Source organism: Hippocampus comes, unplaced genomic scaffold, assembly GCF_001891065.2.
Source record: "Hippocampus comes isolate QL1 unplaced genomic scaffold, H_comes_QL1_v1.1 scaffold242, whole genome shotgun sequence".
Taxonomy (NCBI): Eukaryota; Metazoa; Chordata; class Actinopteri; order Syngnathiformes; family Syngnathidae; genus Hippocampus; species Hippocampus comes.
In genome coordinates, this window is record NW_017805385.1 from 1,651,953 (window position 1) to 1,676,872 (window position 24,920).

The 24,920-nt window shown below is 41.3% G+C and overlaps 1 protein-coding gene across 1 annotated transcript in view; it reads left to right on the top strand.

Annotated features, from left to right (window-relative positions):
• The window catches only part of cdkal1 (CDK5 regulatory subunit associated protein 1-like 1), a 201,470-nt gene that overhangs the window by 84,027 nt on the left and 92,523 nt on the right, over positions 1-24,920 (top strand). Inside the window, exon 8 of the mRNA XM_019872988.1 lies at positions 7,317-7,420. Coding sequence (XP_019728547.1) covers positions 7,317-7,420 — 104 coding nt within the window. The remainder of the gene's footprint in view (positions 1-7,316; positions 7,421-24,920) is intronic.

A 24,920-nucleotide genomic window follows, 5' to 3' on the forward strand; every position in this document is an offset into this window, starting at 1 on the left:
TCCGTTCAAACTTAAGTGACCATTCTCTCATCTCAAAATCATGAATAAACGACTGCTTGACAGTTGAGCTGTAACGTACGTATTTCTGTTTGTCACACTTGGTTGGCAATTCCCCTCTCTTTTTGGTCTGTTTTGTTAAAATGTCATACGAAGCCAAGGCCAACAATAAATACGGTGTTGACATGCTTCAGAAATGTTGGCACTCAGGTCAAAGTGTTTTCACGACAATCAAATAGACTCTGAATCAAAAGTTGACAAACATAACGGAAAAGGGGTGTTTACACGGATTTCCGAAATGAGAAATTGACAATGCTTGCATGCACAATGTCGACAGAATCACATTACGTTTGGCACTTGCATGTTTTCTCTCACACATACACAAAGAAAACCACAAATATTTTATTTATTTATTTATTTTCTTCGACCCAAGAGCAACACACAAAAGTCGATTCTGTCACACACCTCCACCTCCTCTGGCAGTGCACCACAGTGGCCTTCCTGATGTTTATCAAACCAATGTATGGGTAGTTTTCAGCTCCAGTGGTCTGAACATATTATTCCATTTCCCTCTTTCCCGCTGTTTAACACACAAATGTGTGTTAGGCACACACACACACGCGCACACACACACACACACACACACACACACACACACACACACACACACACACACACACACACACACACACAAACAACTCAACCTCCCTCAGTCACTGGGAGACCAGGAGGGCCTCTGCTCCCTGCAGTAAATCCAAAAGATTGATGTGTCTCCTTGGACAAAATGAGATTGTATGTCATTACAAGACATTACGCTACAGAACCCCCGAGTAACCGAATTAACACCAGCGTGTCACAGGAAAGCACACTTCACACACACACGCGCGCACACACATTCAGACAACAGATTGTGTCTCAGAGTCTTTGAATACGCCAGGTTTTTCATGTTTCCCCTCCAAGTTTTGAAATTTCCCCAGTCAGCTCAAAGTTGTGAACTTGTTAATTTGACGTCGGCAAGACCCTTGCCAAGTTGACTTTGACAACTTTTGGAAGTCACGATGGAATCGACAGCAGCAGTTGTCTCCCCGTGTTCATTTTGAATACTGCCCATAATTTTTGACTTATTGTTTTCAGCCCAAGTGGTGAGTCGACAGCAGCAATGAGGCAATCATGATTTTGGTTTCAGTGTGCTGGTTGTTGTTGATGGCTAGCTGTCTCAGCAGGGACTCCAATTTTTTTCACAGCTTGCACATTTCACAAGTCATCCAGCAGAGTCAAACAAAGCGTGACTGCTTTTTTATGTCTTGAAATGAGGATTTTGATTCTCTTGGAAGATGCAGTGGTCTGTAGTTTTCTCTTGTTACCTTTTTGGTTTCAGCTCACCTCACTTGATACCAAGGAGACGCACACTAAGAGTGACAAATGCAGCGGAATCTCTAAGGTTGAACACAATGGGCTCTTTGCACGGAATCTCCCACGTTGCTAAAAAAAACAGGCAGGAATGGTAATTGTACAGGCTATCTTTTCCAAATCAAGAAAAAAGCTCACAGTGTGAATGTAGCACTGCGCCACGTTATAGGTAGCTTTTCCCCGTCTTACCTCAATAGAAACGAATGTCATCATCGGATGCATCAAATCTTTGTAATCCATATCAAGAGTTAATTTTTAGTTCTCACGGGGGGGGCTTGGAACGGATTCGGGCATTTACATGGAAATCGCGTCTCTACTTACACAATTTTCTTGTTCAGAAATTTCTTCCAGAACCAATTAATTTCGTAAGTAGAGATACCACTGTACATGTACCGGTAAGTGATGAGTGAGTTAAACAATGGTGGGAAATCCGGATTCCTTAAAACGCTGTTGAATGTGGATGACGATGTGCAGATTGGATTACAACAATGTTCATGGTGTTGTTACTTTTCGGTGTTTCTTTTTTTGTTACCTTTAGAATGGAATAAAAATCCGTCTTTGCAAGGCTCATACTGTTTACTCGAGATATGAATAGTTAGCCTAACCGGAAGAGTGTAAACTGTATTATCCACTATGGATCTGACGCCATGGCGCATTCACTTTGGTACCTCTGTTTTGTCTATTGTAGATTCAGAAACAACACCCCCCAACCCAAATTGAAAATAATAGAAATTTCCTCCAATCCATTCCACCGCTGAAGCTGTCATAAAACCTTTATTGACTGCACAGGAAATACATTAACTCCGATATGATGAAACGTAAAAACCATAGACTAGCATTGACATTGACTGATGCATAGAATTTGAATGAAGCGGATGGTTCTTGACCTCACGCAAAGCACTTTTTAAAGGCCGTTCAAGTGTAAAAAGAAGTTTTGCTGCACAATGATACGAATAGTGTACTTATCCGTAACTGTGGTGGTGAATAATGGACACACACATGGTTGCCAACGTGCGGAATGTTACTGCCGGTCCCTGGAAGGCGCTTCTCATCACATGAAGACAAAACACACTTGTCTTTTGCCTCTGTCAGAACAGAGACGCACTCCTGGTATGCCACTATCAATTCCATTTCTGGTTCCATGGCACCATATTTTCTCTTTGTCAACACTGGTCGTGGAATCATCCAAAAACCAAGCTGAAGTCAAATACAAATCAAAACATGCTTGTATGTATGTGTTCATGTTTTTACACCCATCAATGTTCGTCCTGTATTATACGTCGTAGTTGTCGGCTATTTTATCAGAAATGGTTACAGTGAACTACTGTTATAATGTACAACTTCGCTATGTCCCCTGGGGTACGCTTTGACGAGGTTCGACTGTAGTTAATATGTAGTTATCGACCAAGTTGAAGTTTTGCAAATTATGCTGAGGTATTATTGCATGAGAGAAATTTAACCGAAGCCTATTGCAAGGTCTTTGGAGTTTATGGCTTTCACTTTTACTGTGTTCATGATACATATTGTCTAAATCAAGCGTGGTGAATGTAAAATATCCCATCTCAAGTAAAATCTCAACCAAATAACCTATTTTAATGAGTCTCAATATTTAATCAGAGTCACTGGTTATTTAATTATGCTCCAAACCATTTTTGTCTTGCAACAATGACCTGATTGACGTAGTGAAAACAGTCTCGAGGTCTGCCGACAGTCAAAACAAGAAGTTATGAAAACACTCAGACGTCCCATGTTGACATGAGGTTGTGGTCTCTCACCCATGCACTGTGCACGTGCTCTTTCTCTGCGAGCCAAAACAACAAGCAAGGCTTCTGTCGTAGATCTCGAAGGTCATCTTGTGACCTTTTGTCAAATTCACACGCAGTAGTTTCGCTCGCTAGCGTGACCAAATTCATGCACAAAGGCTTGATTGAATAAATTTTGAGCTTTGCTGTTTGGGTCAGGCTGCATGCATATTCAGATTCAACAAAAGCAAACACAGAAATTCTATTATGGGAACTGTGAGGGAACCTCGTGCGTCTGTGTCTCAGCATTGATATCTTGACCAGAGATAATTATTGGCAAAAGAGAAAACAACTCGGCAGGGGCCACATTGTTTTGAAGATCTTACCAACTGCTCGGGTCTTGAACAAGCGCGTGAAAATGTCCAATGTATTAGTAATAGCATTGTTGAACATTGCTGCCATTAGAATGATTTAACCGCCTCCCGTTGTCTAAAAATGCTCTACAAATGTCCCTCTGTCTGGCTTCATTGTTGAGTTATGCTGCTCTATATTCTTTGACTCCCAACTTTGCCTTGCGGTGACTTAACTGTGCACTTGTCGAGCTCCGCTTTGTTCGCCGATATAATGGCAGTTTAAGGTTTTGTTTGCTCATTCACCAACTCCACCCTATCTCGGCGTGAACAGTAAGTGCACTGAATAACCCTGCTTTACAATTGAAAAACTCGCCAGTTTACCCGAGGAGTCGACGCTTTGTTTTGGTAATTGTGTTCTCAAGCCGGCACCGTGCAAACACCGTCAAAACGCATGCGCACATGGCCCAATTTGTTTATGCATGGAGCAGTTTTCTAATTAATGTGCAAACTCTAAGTGCTTATCATTGAGAAAACCTTTTCCTGCTTAACCGTCTCCAAGTCTGCGTCTTTAAGATGCTGCACAAGGGAGTCCCTCTAAAGGAAACTGCTCGTGTGTGTGTGTGTGTGTGTGTGTGTGTGTGTGTGTGTGTGTGTGTGTGTGTGTGTGTGTGTGTGCGCGCGCGCGCATGTCAAGGGAGGTCTACAAATGTATAGAGAAACCACAGGGTTTTCTTTTTTGAGACTTCAACACAATAGTGCTTTTAACAAAGACGCACGCACACACACACACACACACACACACACACACACACACACACACACACACACACACACACACCTATTCATGTGCACACAAACCAGGCCCAGACACACTGGGGAGGAAGCCCCTCTCATTGTAGCACATTGATGAACTACACAGTTGTCAAGTGCTCCAGCTACCTCTGTGGTTTAATTAGCCAGTAGGAAACAGAAGGGGGAAATCACGTTGATAAGGGGGTAAACAACATATAAGCATTTGTTTTTTTGCTGTCATACGGATGTTGACAGGGATTAAGTTTCAAAATTCAAACTGGTTCCCACTTGGGGCCAGCAAACTTCAAATGCATGGCAGGCGTTTGCGTTTCGTCCAGGCATGCTGTGACACCGCTCCTCTTTTCCAACCTCTTTTTCTGTCCGAGCGCTGACTCGTTGTCGCACTTTGTTTGGGCTGATGGGGATGTCGAATCTGCTAATGCGTTGTCGTGATATTGGACAAATGCTCAGCAACAGCGCGCTGACAAAGTCACATGTGCAGAATTGATACGCGCGCACGCACACACACACACACACACACACACATATACAGGCGCTCAAGCTAGTAGACCACTGTCTCTTGAGATTAATGTTGGTGTGATCCACTCAGCTGGGCCTGATCACATTAAGATGGATGGACCCCCTGGTGGTGGCGGAGGCTGTGGTGTATGTCTGTGTGTGAGTGTTTGCAGGGTCCCATCTGTCTCTGTTTTCTCCACATCGAGGTTATGTGACCTAGCTGCCATCTTTAGTGCCCTCAACTGGGATAAGCAACGCATAGAGTGGCAGGGATAGACAGATTAAAACACAACTACTTTTCGACTCAATTTCTTGCCTTTGGTGACATGCCTCGATGATTGTGGTTTGTAGTTCTGAAGGATTACCGAAGCACTGTTGTGTTAATCTCTCACTGCTTCTTAAAGTGTTCTTTCAAACAATAATTTAGAAATGGTCGCTTTAAATAAACTTTGGAAGAAGGGTTTTAATTTATTTTGAGATGGTGGTTAGTGTTAAAAATTAGTGATCAAAGGAAGCACCAGTGGTGAGACAAATGTTTTTTCTCTTAATTCATCTGTAGCAGTTTTGGCTCTGAAATTCACACTATGACAACTTTAAATGACACTAATACAACTAAGGTCAACTACAACGTGCCCCAGGATGGATTAGGACCTTGAAATAGTGGAAATAGCCGTTTCAAGATCTCTTTCATAAAATTCTTATGGACTGTGTGGGTAATTTTGACGTGACTAAGTTTCGATTGCTTGGCGGTATACAAGTGGGCGTGCGCTGAGGTTTCTTGAATTCCAATCGTGCGAACTCAGGGAAGCTCAACTTCAGATGTGACACTGTAGTATCTCTATATGGGATTGGGGCGGAAAACTCAAATCAAACTTGTACCTCCAGCCCACCCCTCAAGTGCACGTATTGTGCACTAGAGAAAGCTGAAATTCAAATGGCGTGGTGTGAACCCGATTACTTGGGATGAGGAGTTCAGAAAGAAGCGCGCGTTTAAAAGAGTAGCATGCTTTGGCAGCCGCATGCAAGCGTTGTTATTTGAACCAGATATTTGTATCTCTTTGGGTCCAAGGTCAGTTGATGTGAAGCCACAATGCGATGTGTGCTGTTTTGATTTTTCTGGGTAGCAGACAGAATAGTTTTGTCATAATCCCACATATACCCTCATCAAATTAGTTGTTGCAAAGCACAGCCTTTTCTGGTTATAAATCTTTGGTTAGCCGTTTTTGTCGAGGCAATTTATTCCACACGGCGATTTAGAAACACAGAAAGCTTTTCAATATGGTTTGTACAAAAGGCACACAGTGAGCCAACAGAGGGTTCTTTCATTAAAGAAACTGGGCTGAGGTCAATTATTTGTCACGGTTTGGGTATTTTAAGACATTTGGATGAAACATTCTTGACATGCTGTAGCAAATTGCAAACCACATCAACGATTTTTGCACCAAAATGTGTCTTTCACTGATCCAACCTCAGTGTCAGATATCAGACATTAATGGATGAACTCCAAAATCATTTCTTTTTTTTCTTTTTACCTCTAACTTGCCCCAATCGTACTGTACATAGACAACTGTGAAGAAGCGAAGAAGGAGCCCCTTTATTCAGATTAAGATCTTCCTTGCTTATGAATCACATTTTAATTGCTCCCCACTCCACTTGTTCATTTCTGGTCCATTGGAGCTCGTCTTGTTGAGTGTTTTTGTCAACTTCTGCTGTCCTGTCCCACTGCAAACATATCAGATGAATTTAAAAACAGTTGTCTTAGAAATATGCAGGGGTACTTGATTGTAGCAATGGGAATTGACAAGCTCATCATTTTGACTCCATTTTCAATCCTATTTATTGATCAAGAAGGAAATGCGTCTAAGCCTGGTGGGCCAGGTTTCCAAGAGTGCTGAGCCGATGGTTCTTCGTTTGTCGGGCAGAATTTTCATTGTAACGTGGCAATAAATTCAAACAATAAACTCAATTTAACCTGACCTTAAGATTTTGCAGTGCCTTGGGCTATAGATAGATTTTACGCTACAGTTACAATTTTGCTCCAGTGCTCCCTTTTCTTGCTGCCCTCACTCGCCTCTTGAATGTTTTATATTCTTTCTGTCATCAACTGCTCAGCAGTAAACTTAGTTCTGCTCCACCGTAGGTGTATTTTTCTGATTTCATGTGGGTGTGTCCCGCACCTGAGTAGAGTTTTCTATAGATTTTGCGAACTTTTTAATCATATACTTTCAATATAAATAAAGACGTGGACTTGTCATAACGTCTTCATTTGTGAACTAAAGTCTTGTTTTTTTGAGAATAGAAGTTTGCTCTATACAGAAGTCCAACGTTGAAACTTATTGGTGCCATTTATATGGAATGATCTGTACTTTCAACAGTACCAAACACATTTAATCATCCCTCGCATGCTGTACTGTATATTATCGAGGCAAAACTAAGCACAATAAATGCTGCATTTCTATTTGTTTGATAATGAACCCAATCGTGTCTCGACCTACTTGTCCAGGTGCCTGAATGCATGTACCTACTGCAAGACGAAGCATGCCAGAGGAGACCTGGCCAGCTATCCCATACAAGAGCTGGTTGAGAGAGCTCGACAATCTTTCCAAGGTGAGTTTTAATTATCATACATATGGTATGTTTCACGTCTCAATGTTAATTGTTGATTTCAGTGTGCGTGTGACTCTCCGATCATGCGGGGAAAGTTTTAGTAACACATGTTGATGTTTTTTGTTCTTGCTTTGCGGGCCCATCCAGTTGGCTTGGTTTGATGCCAGATGAACAGCTGCTGTGCCCTGGCATCTGTTCCTTAAGAGTAGACTCCCAGATTCCCTACTGCACAGCAGGCGATGGTTCAAAAAGACCCCCAGGCGGGTCAGTCAAGGGCAAATCTACCTATTGACAGATCCTGTTTTCAGTGCATTTATTATAAACAATAGCTACAATGCCTAGCTTCATAAACTCCAACGATGGAGTCAATCTCCATTTTGCAAATATAGCCTCTTCCTTGGAAGATTTACCACAACTGTGGAATACTGTGGATTTATTTTTTTCTTCAATAATATGTTCAGAGGGAACAGATTGAAAAGCTGGCTCTGATCGAGTTCATGCCAAATCCTATTTTCTTTGATGGAGTTAAGGTCAGGCATTTATGAGGACCTGTTCACACTCAAATTCCTGCAATCAGCAAAGTAAATGCATGTTTTTGGTCTGTGGAAGGCAGATTTAAAAAAAAAAAAAAAAAGACAAGACAAGCACAAAGCAGAACAGACAAACTCTGCACAGAATGACCGCAGCTTGGATTTGAACTTGAGACCTTTTTGCAGCGCAACTCCAGTATGGAGAACTCTTTACAACAACTGCATGCATACCGCAGCAGTGCCCGGGGGTGGCCATTCAAGGGTGAACTCACCAGCTGGCGAGGCCTTGGTATTGGCATGTGCGTGCACTCATGTAAGATAGAAGCCACTGCTGGTTGAAGATCTCATGCCCTTTACACCTTTTGCACAGTTGAGGGGTACGTGTAGCATACTGTATTTGGCAAGACTGTGTTGGAAATGATTTTACTGCATGTTGCGAAAATGCCTTCATTTTACCCGTAAATAATCATCTCAATTGCCAAATGTTAACTGGGATTTTACAAATGACATTGTGTCTGCAACGTGACAGTGTCGCAATGTACTGTAACCTGTTTAAATTCCAGGGGAGCGCTTGTCATAAAACACGAAGCAGGAAGTTTAGTTTGATGGTGAGATATGCATGAGCGATCCGTTATAACACAGGAAGTATGATAGCAAGTGGCGGTTGTTTTCAAAACACAGAAAGAGGAAGCTGAATATTGTGGCCCTATTTAAAAACCAGTGGATGTAAGATAGGCAAGATACGTTTGTTTATTTATTTCTTTTAAATGAGATGTTTAGGTCCACTGCAAAAGATGCTCAGGTGATACGGTCCGTGTCCTGTCCTATAGTCTGTGGTTAAATCGAAATATGAGATTTACCTTTCCTTTTATTCATGAGACTATGAAAACAGATTTAGTTCCTCGCCACATGATTTCACACTAACACACCGGCATGTGTGATAAGCAGATTTCTTTTGCGGCATAATTGGTCTTCACACCCTTCGGCCATCTCGTCAAATTGCTCCCTGTTCGAAATCTCTTTTTGTTTAACATATCATGCACTGTATTTAGCAATCGAAGGCCCTATGTGCAGTTTGGAATTACATTACTGTAAAATGAAATACCCCTGTTTTTGCTTTCACTCTGTCTATTGGCAATTCGCTTTTTATCTGAATCAAGAGCAACCACCTAAATGAACCCCACAATTGCATTTGCTATTTGGTGGTGAATAGGAAAAAGTAACCAGCGTGTATGAATGTTAATTTGGATTGGCCAGTCAGCCAGCTGTGGGAGTTTGATTGGTTTATCCTGGGTAACTTTGAAAGGATTGATGGGATTTATTCCAATGTGTTTTGAGGTAAACAGCCCTCTAATAACAATGAGCCAGTGCACCACTTTTACAATTGTGTGAATTATTGAAATCTATCATTTTAAAATATCGGAGACACTTGTCAATTCTAGCCCCGGAACCATGTACTCCAACCGTTTACACCAGTTGTACACAAATATTATCATTTGTATCACATACATCGATCCAATAACTTTGTATCCTTAAATATCTATCACGGAAATTGTAGATCAGGTCATTCTGTCAATGCTGATGATGATTGAAAATGAAGTTGACCAGAGAACTGATGTATTATTCCTTATTCTTATGATGTGTAATATTTATACATGACTTTCAAACCCCAAAATTCCATTTATTATTATTATTTTTTGTATGCATTTTATACTTTGAGAGTCGCTTCATGTGGAATGGCCACAGCTGTCGGACATAAAAGTGAATTTATATTTATTAAACTACTTTGGCCATGGTCTTAGCATTTTAAACTGTCAGGCACATGTCCCGAGTCCTACCTGACATGACACTTCATAGATCCAGACACACGGCTATCACTCCTGCATGACACGTTGCATTAGTGTGTGATTCACATCTTAAAATTCACGACACCACTTGTGTTTTGAGCCCCTTCTATCATGCCAAGACTTGCTAGAGCCTGATATCCCCAACCTTGTGTTTGCCATTGTTTATTTTTATTTATTTGTGTGTTTATCTGTACTTGTAGTCGGGGGTCATCTATATATTAGATGTTTGATGCAAGGCATTTTCAAACGGCCATCTGATAATGCAGAAGTGTATTCCAAGTACTGTATTTATCGGAAAGACACAAGCTTTTTTTTTTTCTTGGACCAACAACTCTAAGAGCATCATTTAAAGAGGAGCCAAACAGGGAAATAATTATAAATGTGAAGCAATCCACGGTGAAAAATCCCCCAAGCCTCCGCTGTCCAATGAAAACAAATGCCTTGCTTCTTCTGTCATTTCCACATGACCGAACGATCAGTTTCAAGCAGCGCGAATGACACCGCTTATTTCACTGGCATCAGCTGGATGGCATTTGACAGATCGCCTCAGATAGATATGTGGGCAAGCTCACTGGCTAGCTGCAACATCTGTGACAGGTGTCAGCTCCTGTTTACCTCTGCCGCCGCTGTAACGTGACACTTGGGCAGGCAGGGCTGCCAAAGTTTGCCAGGAACAATCCTCCACGCGTCAGTGGTTCCGCCACTTTTATTGGTCGAACTGAGGTTTTGATTAGCCGAGTAGCGCACCTGAAGTACACAAAGGTTATTTGACCCACCAGCCGAGCCAGTCATTACAAGGCAGGAAGAGCGGCGGCTTTGTAACATTCATAGCTTTGTTTTGACGAAAGGGATGAATGTGTGACGACAGTCCTGAATGTGTCAATGAGAATGATCTGTCAAATTTGTCGTCTATTGATGTTTCGACGGCAGATTGGACAGATTGAAATATTGACAGGGCTGCATTGATTGTAGTTGAATCGCCACCATGCGCCGTCTATTTGAAACAGCGTAGAAATCTGCTGCGCTCACTTAAATAAATTCTAGCCCAAGTCATTATCCTGTGCCAATGCTGTCATGGCTGGGCTAAAATTCATTTCTGGATAGAAGTTCTTGCAGGCTGAGAAGCTGTTATTTTCAAGCAGAAAAGTCCCCCATCTGTGCTCCTCCACACTCAGACATAGTTTAGGCTCCAGCAACAGTTTTTCATTATGTGGCTCTTGTGCAGCCACTGGATTCTAAACCACACCACTCCGAGCAGAGTTCACATGGATGTCGACAGAATAGAATTATTTCCTGACTTCGTTCTTTGCAAATCTTTGCAGCTTAGTATATTCACAATGAAGTCTATGATGCTCTTGGAGGAAATGTTTTCTCTGGAGAGAAGCTTTATAGTTGCTTATGGTGAGTCCCAGACAAAATTGGGACTCACCATAATTGTTAATTAATCACATATTTAAAAAAAAAAAAAAAAAAAAAAAACAACAAAAAAAAAAACCAGAGACTAATTGGATTGTGCTCCTTCATTGTAACCAGCAGAAGCTGCACTCTTGGTCCAGTCTCAACTTTGCATTCCAAAGAACTCAGTGTTCAATCGAGGAATGATGACATCATCAATGAGAAGTTGACTTCCGCTATGGCTTAACTGATACAGGCATTTTGCTCAGTGGGACATGGATGGGTTTAGAGGGATTGTGTCATTACGTGAACAATCCTATTTCACAAGTGACAATGAATTGATTGAATTGAAACAAAATCAAATGCTCATTGATAGTTTGAATATTACAGAACACGTATTAATAATCTTGATCTCACATACATACTGAGATGTGTTTTATGAGTTTTGGTGTAGGAATGAGAAATATTGCAACTTCCTAAGAGAACTTTTTGGAGTTTCAGTGTGATGTTTTCCATGGCAACGTGCGGAGTAGTGTACTCATGAGAGTTTTCATATTAATAAGATACTTGCCTTAAATGACTCACCAGCAATCGCAAACGTACACATTTTCCCCATTTATATTTCTGTTGCCTGTGTGGGGCCACATTTGCACACAGCACAGCAATTCAACTTTATTTTAACACTTTGTGTCCCTTGACAAGTCAACTTGTCCTCACAATGCGCTCTGCATCCAAACATTTGTCCCGACCATGATAGAAAGCCATACACACTTTCCTCAGGCACTCTCTTGAGGAAGGATTTGGACATCACGGCTGCTGTCTCACCTCTTCCACCGCTCATTATGCATGTCCGTGGTGCTTAATGTGTGTGTGTGTGTGTGTGTGTGTGTGAATATTTGCGCAAGTGCAAGTCTCGAGTTACTGAATAGTTAGTGCAGAAGCAAGGTGGCGTTTATTTTTTATTCCTCCACTGTTGTTGATAGTTTCAGCTTAAAGTTCAACCAAAGTATCGGTGTATTTGATTTGTTTCTCTCTGGATTCTTCTTTGACCCCTTTTCAGTCGCTCCATAGGCTGGATAAAAAGGCAACAGAGAGTGGTGTTTGCCCGTGTGTCTTTTTGTGTGCGTGCGTGTGTGCGTGTGTGTGCATGTACTGTGTTGTCCCGTGATTAAGTGCCAAGCTGGCAGCAGAGTGGAGTGAATAGGGGGCCCCTTTCACACAAAGAGAGCAAGGGATCGAGACAACACACACTTGCACACGCTGGCCCATGCCAGACTGCAGGCCACCAACTGCACACCTGGCATGCTACTATTATGTCACCAGCGTGTGCTCGCGTGTACGTGCGTGTGTGTCATTGAGTGTGAGTGGAGCAGACGCCATCTGCTCTGTCCTCAGTGAACTTGTGTCCACACCTTTTTCCCCTTGTCCTTTTCCAACAGTTATTGGACCGCGTTACTTCATGTTATCTAGATTTTTATGATCCACTTTCTTTCAAATCACAACCTCATTTGCTCATTTCTCTATTCAATTGTGCAACTGCAGTCGAACTTTTTATGAAGTACTGTAGTCTAACTGGTTAGCTAAGCTGACTTGCAATTTGCTCACCTCTCTTAAATTTAATGACATTTTCTGCCATTTTGGGGAGGGGGCTTTTCACTGCTACTCAACTTTCTCCCGTTCTCTTCAAACAATGGTGTGTGTGTATGTTCAGGCTGACTGCTCTGTGGGGGGAGGGGGAGAGCAGTCACATATTCAGTCAATAGGTGGCAGTAGAACACCAACGTTTAAGCTCACCACGTGCTCAACCACTGAGCGTGTTGTTGTCTGTAAGGCCTTACACGCAGGTCTAAAGAGCAGGGTTTTTTTTGCCTGTTCAAATGTTTAACTCCTCTGACTCATATTTGGCGCTCCCTCCATGGTAACACAACTGTGTGTGTGTGTGTGTGTGTGTGTGTGTGTGTGTGTGTGTGTGTGTGTGTGTGTGTGTGTGTGTGTGTTGTGCATTTCCTATTCTCAAGATGCACACGATTGAGTTCAGGCTGATGCGGTATATCAGCTTAGCCCTCGTTATTCCGTTGTTGTCAGTTAAAGCCCCAAATGCATTAAAAAAAAAAAAAAAAAAGAGTAGATGTCACCTTCCTCGTTCTTGTAGATTATTTGAGTTTTGATTGTTAAAAACCTTTTCATGGCAACAACGTCCCTTTCTCAAATCTCTCAGATGAGTGGAAACTTTTGGAAAAGTAAACAAAATAACGTTCAAACATTCAAGCATTTTCAGATGATGACATCGTGATAATGATGACATGCGTTGTCAGGGTCATTTTGTCATCTCATCTCTATCCACTGGCGCATGTGTTTATGCTTATCCTGAGTCCCTTGCTCACAAAATACGTACAATTAAATCCCCTTAGTGCCAATGGCACATTTAAGTGTGATTGTACTGAATTCTGCGGTCTTCCTTATTTCATGCCACACTTTATTTTCCTCTCCTGTCGTTTTTCTTGCTTTTCCTGTTTGCCAGCATATGCTTCTGCACCGCTTCAGTCTTTCACACTTTATTCCGTTCATGTCACAGGATCACTGATGTAATTTAATCTTGAACTTGAGTATTTCTTCTTTTTTGAGTTTAGCTTCCCCCCCTTTCATAAAATGGTTTTATGTCCTCGGGCAACATAAGGAAGCTTTTGCACTCTGCCCTGACTGGTTCGTAGCCCATCACTCTACGACTGAAGATAGAGACGGCACGACTACAAGGTTGTTTCCATAAGCCCACTGAGTCACACATGATTGAAAAAAAATGTACAAATGGCTCAGGTCCTCAACTTTGTGTGCGCTTTGAAGTTGAGACCTGCAGCTTGGCAGGCTGAAGAAGGAGAGATTAATTGGGCTGTTTAATCTGCACTAGCCGTTGTCTGAACCCTTTTGCTCATGTGTCACCAAACAAAATCCCGATTGATGCCGAAGAGTTCTGCTCTGTGGCACATATCTCTCCTTTAATTTCCTCAAATACTAAAGATCAGAAAAGGTAGCTGATAGAAAGTGTTCATCTAAAGCAAGTCATTCAGTAAAATTATCTTAAGATTGTTTCTGAAAAAAATATTTTGACTGATTTTGACCAAAGTTGAGGGCACAGACTGAGTCAAAAACAGTGCACCCATGCCAGCATGACCATAAATGAAAGACATGCTCATCAAATGAGTCGTATCTTTTTTTTTTGGGGGGGGGGGGGTAAAATTCTGATTCTCAAAAGAAAAAGAGGGCATCCCAAAAATTTTGGTGCAACTGAGCGATCACCGTGCGCGACTTGGGACAAGTGTGCTGCGTGGTTGATAATGGAGATGCATTTGTTTCTGCAAAGTTCTTAAAAAAAAAAACGTGTTGGGGGCTACATCATAAAGGAATGCAGGTAATTGGATGCTAACTTGAACCTGCGTGATAATGAACAGTAGAACAATGCTTCTAAAAGTGACAAGGAATTCAAATACATGCTGTTTGAAATCCACCCGCAAGACACCTGTAAGACCTGAAACGTAGAGATGCTACTCTGATTATGGACTACGGTCAAGATGTCCTTGAGCAAGCCATCGTCCCCACCATCCAACTCAAAAGATGCCTCCCCTTTCACTCTGGCATATCTCCTGATTAATTGGAATATATTGTACACTGTAAACGGAGTCCTTTTTTACTCGCCTGCAATTCACTCATTCAGACCTCTAACACACCCACCGCCCGTAAGCTGGGAATGAGTTTGCAAACACCAAAGAGATGTGATTTACTGACATCCCAGACGGCCTGGAAATTCCAGACACCTGCACTTTTCCTGAGGATTGTGAATGTCATTGCAACCCATGAAAAAGACATGTCGCTGGCCGGTCAGGACCTGTTGACTGCTCCGGCTCCATTGAGTTTTTGAAGCAGTGCGTTTTTATTTGTGGTATGAGTATTCTGTCTGCACTAAATCCAAGAAAACACATTTTATTGCAACACTGTGCTTATGGAGATTTGTCTTGTAATGCCGGCTGCTGCCACAATGTTTGAAGCGGAATGAGTCGGGGCAGTTGTTCCCCGCGATGTTCTCAGGCAATCAATCTCATGGCTAAAATGCTGAAATACCCGACTCACGGGGACTCTTTGATCAGCTCAATAAATTATATTTAGCTATGTAGTCTCTCGACACACATTTGATAGCTTTTTGTAAGTGTCTTAGAATGTGTGGCTGTGCATACGCGAACCAAATCTAAACTTTCACCTTCCGGGCACGCTTGATTTACTACAGCCTCTAGTGCTTAAATCGATGGGAAAATTTGTGGACCAGATTTTCAGAGTTAGGTTTGCTTCACCCAGAGTGCATAATTGGAAAGAAGTTGCATAGATGACAGACTTAAATGAATGGCAGTATCCACGTGATCTATGCACCTTTTCCGACTCAAGCACATGAGAGAATATGACCTAATGTGAGGGGACTCATGGTAATCTTACTCAGCGTTTTCTCTTTTCTTTCGATTTAACAGTTGTAAAATTGTTTTTAAACGTGTATGACTGTCCGAATGTTACTTTGGCTTTAGAATTAACAAAGGTTTCATGATGGCTGGAAGTTATTGTAAGTATTTGTTATTTGTTGGTATTTGTTATGGGAAGAGTCAGTCATCTATTCAAAGAAATTAGAAATTTACCAGCGGAATGAATGGTCTTCAATCTTTGATGTTACCCTGTAGTCTGAGCAAATAGGCTGAGTTAATATAAGATATTTCTGAGGAGAGTTCTCGCAGTTTGCCATACTTTTTTTTTTTTCTCTATTGCTTTAATTAATGGATTGACAGCCCTGTCTGATAAGTATGAAAGTAATTGATGTTGCGGGCCACTTTGTTGTTCCAGTTTCTCACAGACTGTGAACCCGTAATGTTTAAGCATCCTATTATATCACTACATATAAACAACAAAGTGATGTATAACTAGGTAGGAAAACGGAAGTCTCGAAAAAAAGATGATTCAGCTGTTGTTCAAATGACTCTAAAAATGTGATTCGTTACAAACAAAATGCTTGCAATATCTTAAAGTTAAGAGTCATTGATTTTTAGCAAGAATGATTAAAGTTGATCCACATCATTTTCTTTTGCGGGCCACCCAAAATGATGCCTCGAGTTGGATAGCTGTGTCCTACAAGAACAATAAAGTGACTGAAGTTTCGGGAACGCAATGTGTTGGTTGGCAAGTAAAATGTCAACATGTGAGGAGTGGCTGGACACTGTTTCATTACGACATGTTCCTTTCAAAATGTTGGTGACGACAAAATTCAGATTATTCGGCTTTTTTCAATTGGGACATGATGCAACTATCCCACTTTAATGATGCTTGTCTCTTTCCCTGGCTGAATTCAGTCAATCACTTTACTTCCACATGCCATGTAGAGCTGCTTCGATCCTCATGTTTTGTGTTTCTTTTTGCCCCTCCGCGCTATCCCTGTTGGTCATTACCATCTCCTCTTTTGATCCTCCTTCACATTCGATCTATTCTGTCTCTTTGGCATCCTCAACTCTCTGTTTCGGTTCAAATCACACCATTGTTTGCGGCGCCTGCTGTCTTTGATCAACAAGTGAACATCGTGTGATCATTCTGCCATAAATGTCTGATGCTCTGTCACAACTGGCTTATCTACATTGAAACGGAGCGATTAAAGCAGTACTTTTGAAATCGCTCAGCTCATTCTACGAAGCGGATTCCTCATCCTCAATTCCCATACTGCAACATGAATAGGAGGTGCCAGAAGCCGAATGATGATATTGCCGTCCTGGGAATTAGAAATGGAAATACACTAAGAACCTCAGCGTAAAGGAAATGTGTTATTACACTACAATGTAAGTGCGAGGCTTAGATGTATTTATTTCAGAATGTACAGTGCTTACATTGTCTGGATGGAGAAAAAGAAAAAAAAACGGGCAAATGTTGGTTGTTCACATCACCTGGTACTACATCTACTTTATGTTGTGTAACAGTGAAAATAAGACACAAAGATCAAAATACAAACCTTAAAAGACAACAAAAGCTCATTCGTACAAGAAAATAATCTTGATCATCTGGTATTTTTTTGGTATGTGCCCAGCAACACATTACATCAGTTATGGGTGTAACATAACTGCAGAGTAGACTGTTTTCTTGGTATCACTCAGTAGTCTAAAAAGTCAGGAGTGTACGTGGAGACAGATTCACACATTATTCACACACACTCAATTCTAAATCGACCGAGTGTTAACAGAAAGCATTATATTGAAGGACATTTAACTTTTATCAAGTCCATTGAACTGAAGATTTGTATTTGATCGAGAGGCAACATTTGATTAAAACCAGACATTAATACGGATCACTTATAAATCATGCCGGATTAAACACACACACACACACACACACGCACACGCACACACACAAAGTGACAGCAAGGCAAGACAGTGGTCTTAAAAATGCTAATTGGCCTAAGTAGACAGCATTTCATATCAATGCCTTCATTTCTTATACCGCTGACCCTTATCGGGTAGAGAGACAGCGGGAACCTATATCAACTCATTTTAGGCAAGCATCAGGGAAGACCCTGGACTGGATCTGAGTCTGTGGCAGGCTTGTTGGCTACCTGACTGATCCTACCAGTAGCATTTGCTTGGTACAGTGAAACTGTGAATCATTCATTAAATCAGCATTTCATTTGTATTTGTCTTTTTTTTTTTTTTTAATTAATTTTTTTTTTTTTTTCATAAAGCTAACATTTGGAAAGTATATTAGCATCTCTGACACTTTGTTTAATTTGCAGATTAGCTGGCAAATGTATGCTATTTTTTTTTTTAAATGTCTTTTTTTTTCTGGAAAATCAGTTCAGAGAATGGATGGGTGGACAATGTGCCGAATTATCCTCCAAAGTTACATTGATGTCTTCAAGCATTTCATAGAAATGACTTTGGTCTCGGGGTCTGTTATCGCTGCAGCACTCTGGTCCCCCTGTGAGAGTGTATGCATTCTTGCGTGTTTGTGTGTGCCCTCCCTGTGATGTATATTTTGATATCATCTAGGGCTTTTTCACACTCCCTGCAGGGATCAGTTCTCACACAGCGGGCCACCCATGGCCGCAGCCTTGAGCCCCAAGTGGAGGGTGACACGAATGGGCTACGGGGAGCGGGGGGGACAGCTTGCTCCGGGAAATGTTTGGAAATGCTACAAAGTGCAAACTGTTGTGTATGTCCCGCAGTAATATTCCCTTCCACTCTTTTTAACTCTGTTGTTCTCTTTGGCCGCTCCGGGTTGTACATGGCTTCATTGCCCTTGCCTCACTGGTAACAGAATTGAGTTCTACTACTCAAGCGAATCGATATGAAGTAACGAATATTTTCCTGAATTTCTTTAAAGTTGCAGTGTGACTGAAATAGGAAAACCGTATGGGAGGAATCATTATTTCACAGCTGTTGCAACCTATTTCTGTATTACCAAGCGAAAGAGGGAGCTTTATCGTCAGGTGATTTCCCCTTTTCATTTGTAAATAACGTTATTGTCGAGCTTAGTTTTTCATACTTTGATTTAGCGTGCGAGATTTCTGTGGATCATGAAAGACGGTATCATTCAAAAGACACTCTCGCTCAATCATGAGTTTTTTTGAATTATAAAGTACTTTTTCATGGCAATACCATGATACATTGAGAAGGATTGACAATGACATCCCATCATATTTCAGACATGTAAAGAGAAGTACATTTATATCGCAGATGGTAGAACTAAGAATAATCAAGTCAAAATCAGTACATTAAAAAGCCAAAGTCGAAATGTGAGGAAATAGTAAAAATAAGACAAGGAATGAAATAATCATTCGTGGAAAAATTAAGAAGGTGTTTGCGTAACTGATATTATTGGGCCTTCAAAGTTGGGTACGTCTCGGTACATGTTTGGGCATGAACCTGTGTGTCATTTGCAAATTGCTTCGTTGGTTGGTAGGTTGTTACGCAGCTCGAGAGAGTGTCACATTTCGATCTGCGTTAAGTGACAAAAGCAGGATGACGGCTCTTCCTATGCCTTTGATTGCATCCTTCTTTAAATTGTCTCACACGTTTCATCGGATTCTCAGTTCATTTGGCGGCTGCCATCGTCAATGGAGAATAATGAGCCTGTCCCAAAAGAACCCATGCAACCCACAAGTCATGACATTTCCTCCAGGTCTCCAGATGAGCTTGCACGTTTAGTATCAAGAGCAGATCCTTTTTCTCCAAGCTGATATTTCAGTGTGGCTTTCATATTCTCCTTGCTCAAGAGTGGCTTTGATGCCTTCGCTACTGCCCCTTGGAGGCTGTTGCTGACAGTTTTGTTCAAGTCTTTCTTTGCAGCTCTCAAAATTGTTTTCGTTGCCAACTGCTGCTGTTTTCCTTGATCTGCCCGATCTTCTCCTGTTACTTGGCACACCATTGGTTTCTTTCTTCTTCAGTGTGACCCTGGCCAGTGGTTATGCAATGGCTGTGATTGAGTTTTGCATTTTCTCTCAGTTTCACAATTCTTTTATTTTTATTTATTTTTATTTATTTATTTTTTTTGTGAGGTAAACATTCCAGAAACGTAATTTTTGTGTTGCAGTAAATTGTCACTTCGTCAACTTTGAACACAGTAATACAGACACAAATCGGTGTGAATTCTGACACTGTCGGTCTAAGACAGGCCCGGAACGATAATCATGCGCTACAATTGTTTAGTGCACTTCTGCTGCCTGCTTGTTTATGCTTTTGCATTTGTGACTGTGTTGACATGTCTGGCTTGCTCTCAACCACCAGTAAATGTCACTTCAGGTTTTCGGCTGAAGAAACTGTTGAGTGTTTCTGCCTGACAAGATGGCCTCTCCTGGCATCTGTCATGCTGGAGAAAAGCCTTCTCTTTGATTCCCTCTGACCCCCATTGCGTGTGTGGGTTAGGGGCAAAACTCTCCCATGTTGATGAAGTGTGTGCGTTTGTGTGTGTGCGCATGAGCGTAATGTTCGCCTCCATGTGGAGACCCCTCACAGATAGCTCCTCATATGAATAAAAAGTATTCTTACTTTGTTATGGTTGGACCAGTTTATTGCACAATCTGGAAAACGTGCCCCCCTCGATCTTATTTTCTCTTTCTTTATCTACCGTCTGTCCCATCACTTTGTCTCTCCATCTCAAAGCTAGGCAGACGGTTGCCCCACAGAGCCTGTTCGAGGTTTCTCATTAGAGGGAGTTTTTTTTTTTCCTTGCATCCGTTGCCAAGTGCTTGCTCATGTGAGGTTCTGTTGATTTTCTTTGAACCTTGTATTGTACTGTACACAGTATACTGTATGAGGAGTGTGGTTGTCGACCTGCTAAATGTGGAAATGTCTTGAAAATGGTTTTGAACTAGTCCTTTCACTGTTGATTTAAGTTGACTTATTTGGGAAACGGTCACCTGGAATAACCGACTTGAGCCTTTTTGGGAAAGAACAGAGAAATGATCCCTCTTTTTGACTGAAACATCCTATGTGTTACCCTAACAGTAGTTGGTGTAGTGGCTCCGAAAAGAAACACGACAACTCAATTGATTTCTTGAATGCTTTTAGACGCGGCGACACCACTGTAAATGTCAACTTTTGAGCATTCAGACCCATTTACCCTGCGCCAAATGTTTGCGCTTGCACACGCTAAATCATTTAATTGAACAGCCAAAAGAACTTTTTTTTTTTCCATTTTTCCAGTTGAAAATGGTCTTGAAGTTCGGCGAGTGAAGAATGAAGTCTCGGATGCTTTTCTTTTCAGGAAAGCTTTGCTGTTGTGTTTTCTTTATTTTCTCTTTGTGTGCTTCAGATAATATTGTTGGTAGCAATATTAAACTTGGGCAACGAACCGCATTCATTAAGTCATTAGCCATAGGCAGTCTTGCAGAATATTTGTGCATGTTTAAATCAAAATATTAACATTTACGTACCAATATTATATTTACATGATTAAAACTATGCTAACAGGAATCCTCCGAATTAACATACGCACACTGTCGCCATGAATGGCATTTTTAAATAATTTTATGCGATTTCCCGACGACAGCAAAACAAGTTACCGGGTACACATTGTGTCGCGGTCACCAGCTCGCAAATAAACACACAAAATCTTACGAGTGAAGTTCATCAGGGTTTGCCACAGTAACTCATTTGACCAACGCACGCACACGTGCACGCTGGCTAAGCGAATTAACAAACACAAACATCATGCCTGCCGGTGGGTCATGAATATATTAGCATAAATACTGACCAGACGTATTATTGTTGATCAAATTAGTCCCTGTACAAGCTTACAGGCCAATGCGCACACACATCCTTACACAATATGAACAGAAATTAGGTCGACAGCCTTGAATTAAAGTTAAATCTTATTATGTCTGATTAATCATAATAGCGTGCTTGGGTGTGTGCATGTGTGCGCGCACGTGCAAATGTCTGTTGCCTTGACTTCTTTGACAGCAGATCTGAACTATTACCACCTCAATGGCTTTTTAATAGGAAGCCATTTCCATATGTTATGCGTGCGTGGGTGTGTATGCAGTGCTCCCAGTGCCTTCCTGTTCTCCGAGCTCTGTGAACCGAGATGTGATCTGCCCCCTACAGCTTTCTTTGACTCTTAGACCCTCTGACACTCGCTGTGTCTCAGCCTCTCCGTCTTCTAATCCATGAGCCCCGTCGACATTCGTCCTCCCCTTGGCTTCAACTCATGCGCTTTTAATGACGCATTGTACATGTTCATTATCCTGATAGACTGACATTGGGGTCAAGTGTGGATGAATACTGTTTGATGGATAACCTTTTCGAGATCGACCTTTGTAGTTCATAGTTGTGCACTACAACAGTACAACATGAAATAAGGGCTTAACGTGGGCCCAAAACAGGATCTCTTCCTTCCATTCTGACGAAGCGACGAGTTTCAGTTCATCGAATAAATGCCTTTAGTTATTTGAATTTGAGGTGAGCGCGAGTGATTGCTTAGTGCAGGGGTGCCCATGGCGTCGATCGTGATCGACCGGTAGATCGTGGACTGGTCCACAACCATTTGTATGTCTTTGTGCATGTTAGTAATATATATATTTTTTTGTGTGTTAATGTACACTGCACCCTAATCATCCTATTTCTCAACCTTGCTTTTTTCCTTGAAATGGTCTGCCATAAAGTTAAAATTTCAAGTCTCGTCTGTGTTCATCATCCTTGTGTCTCTGTTATGAAATAAATAGATAGTCATTTGAATACAACCCCCTCCCTCATTCCATATAGGTGCACCCAATTGCATGTGTTTGTTTGACTAGTTAATAATGGACCACTTCATTGGTTTTTAAAATAAACATTTTGAGTAGGCAATGAAACTTGCCACGCAGAGTGAAAACAAGTAAACTCCCTCCGTTTCCACACAAATTTTGATGCAACATCAATGAGCGTCACTTGTCCATTTACTCAACTCTTCTCTGCCCGTCAGTTCACCATTCCTCCACTCGCCAGTTCACAGGAAATACCCATAGATCTTGCAGCGCTGCTGTGAAGTCAAGGACTGTACTTGTCCCCACAGATCCACTTTCCACTTATGTTGCCGGCCATCTGCTTGAGGAACCTCACAAGATACTTCTGTCTTGACATACTCACAGAAAAAAAAAAAAAAAGATGAAAGAAAGGATGGAACATGCGTTCCACTCGACTCTATGCAATCATATACACCCTCGCAACCGTAAACATTCATACCGGCATGCGGATGCACAAGTGCAGTGCTCTGAGCTCCTCTGCCAATTACTTCTGATATATCCATACAATATGCCTGACCCATATACTATATGGCACGTTTTCCCTTCACATACATTGCAAGCGGCGAGCAGGCTCACAAACGCACCAGCAGAAGCTTTGATGTATCCAGGCACTTTATCTCTTGTGCAAGTGTGTGCAGAAGGTCATGCCTTGTAGTTTGGGAACTCTGTGAAAGTAGGTTAAAGAAGACATGTTGTGTTGTTGAAAGGATTGTGTTGGCTCTTCGTTAAAGTTGCGCACATACATGGACATCTGTGTGTGTGTGCGTGTGTGTGCGTGTGTGTGCGTGTGTGTGTGTGTGTGTGTGTGTGTGTGTGTGTGTGTTTATGCAAATTTTTGTACATGTGTACATGCATGTTTTTTAATGTAAACATGCCTGAGTGGGAATATTTGCATAATACAAGTACGTGTTGGTTTAATCCGCGAGGATGATGCTACCTGCCAGGCTGCCCACGTTCCACATCAACACTTGTTACTCTAAATTAAGCCGTTTAATTATGCCCGCTCAACTCTGTGTGTGTGTGTGTGTGTGTGTGTGTGTGTGTGTGTGTGTGTGTGTGTGTGTGTGTGTGTGTCTGTGTGTGTGTGTGTGTGTGTGTGTGGCATTTGTTTATGCGTGTGTAAATGTATGGAAAGTGATTACATCTTTTTATAACTTTCAATATAAAGCTTCATTACTGTATTTTTTTATTCCAGTGATTCAAAGGTATGCAAAGAATACTGCTTACTATCCTTGAAATATGCACTTTTTTTGTTTTGTTTTTAATAGAGGAAGAAGCAAACCCAGTTGCAATGCAGCTACAAAAACAACAATAGCAATCATCATTAAATGGCATCAAGTTCCGGTTGATTTGTGGTCCAAGCAGTAATGATACAGCATCAAATAATTGGGGAAAATTGATTTATCATATGTTGTAATGAAGTTATGTCACAAGAGTTATATTGATGTCAGGAAGCTGGCCATAAATCAAAAAGCACTTGCGCATACAGTATAGTTAATATTGACAATGACAAATGGTCGCTGCTGTAGCCTGCACACTGTCTGACTTTCTCTTCCTCCTTTCAGTTGCTCAAGTTGCTGTTGTTGACATCTGGCGTAGAATTAGTCGCTTTCCCGAATGTGGGCGGAGAGGTTTACTGCGAAGGCACGCGGCAGCTATGAGGGCTTGATTGTCGGATGGGGGGCGGGACCAAAGCGATTGAAGGTCAGACAGGCCTTCAAGCCATGGCACAGCACAAGAATTATTGCCCGTTTATGTATGAGATGTGTGTGTTCTCTCTAGCTCTTTGTATGTGATTAAAAAAATGAATCATTTCTGGATTGCGGTAAGGAGCCTGTAATTACAAAGCTCCTAATACACGTTTGCGTTGGTATCTCCGAACAGTAGCTACTATTACATCACTATACGTCATGCAAATTGCCATTTTTCTGTCTTAATCAACCGGCACCAACACACATAAGACAAATTTTTTTATGTTACCTAAATGTCATAGAATCATAACCGGAACCAACAGTCATACCCACATTTTGCATAGAATATACGGTACCTCAAAATTTTTTTATGTCACTGCAGATTGATATAAAAAAGTATTACGTGATTAACTAAAGACCAACTGGAAATTGAACGTAGTGCAACATAGCTTTAATGTGGCAAAGAAAGTGGCACATGCTTGTCTCTCATTGATTTTAGTTTTATTTAGTCATTATTTACAGTGATGAACATATTTTTACACTTGTGTGGCTGTTAAATGTTGCTTTTAGTTTTGACACAAACAATAACTAAATAAACAAATCCAATAGGAAAAAAAGTATTAGATTGTTGTAATGCTCTTTTTTTCCTATAGGATTTGTTTATTTAGTTATTGATTTATTTTTTACTTAAACCAATTCTGTGGGTTCTTACTGTCCTGGAATGGATCATGTTTGACCCTCACATAT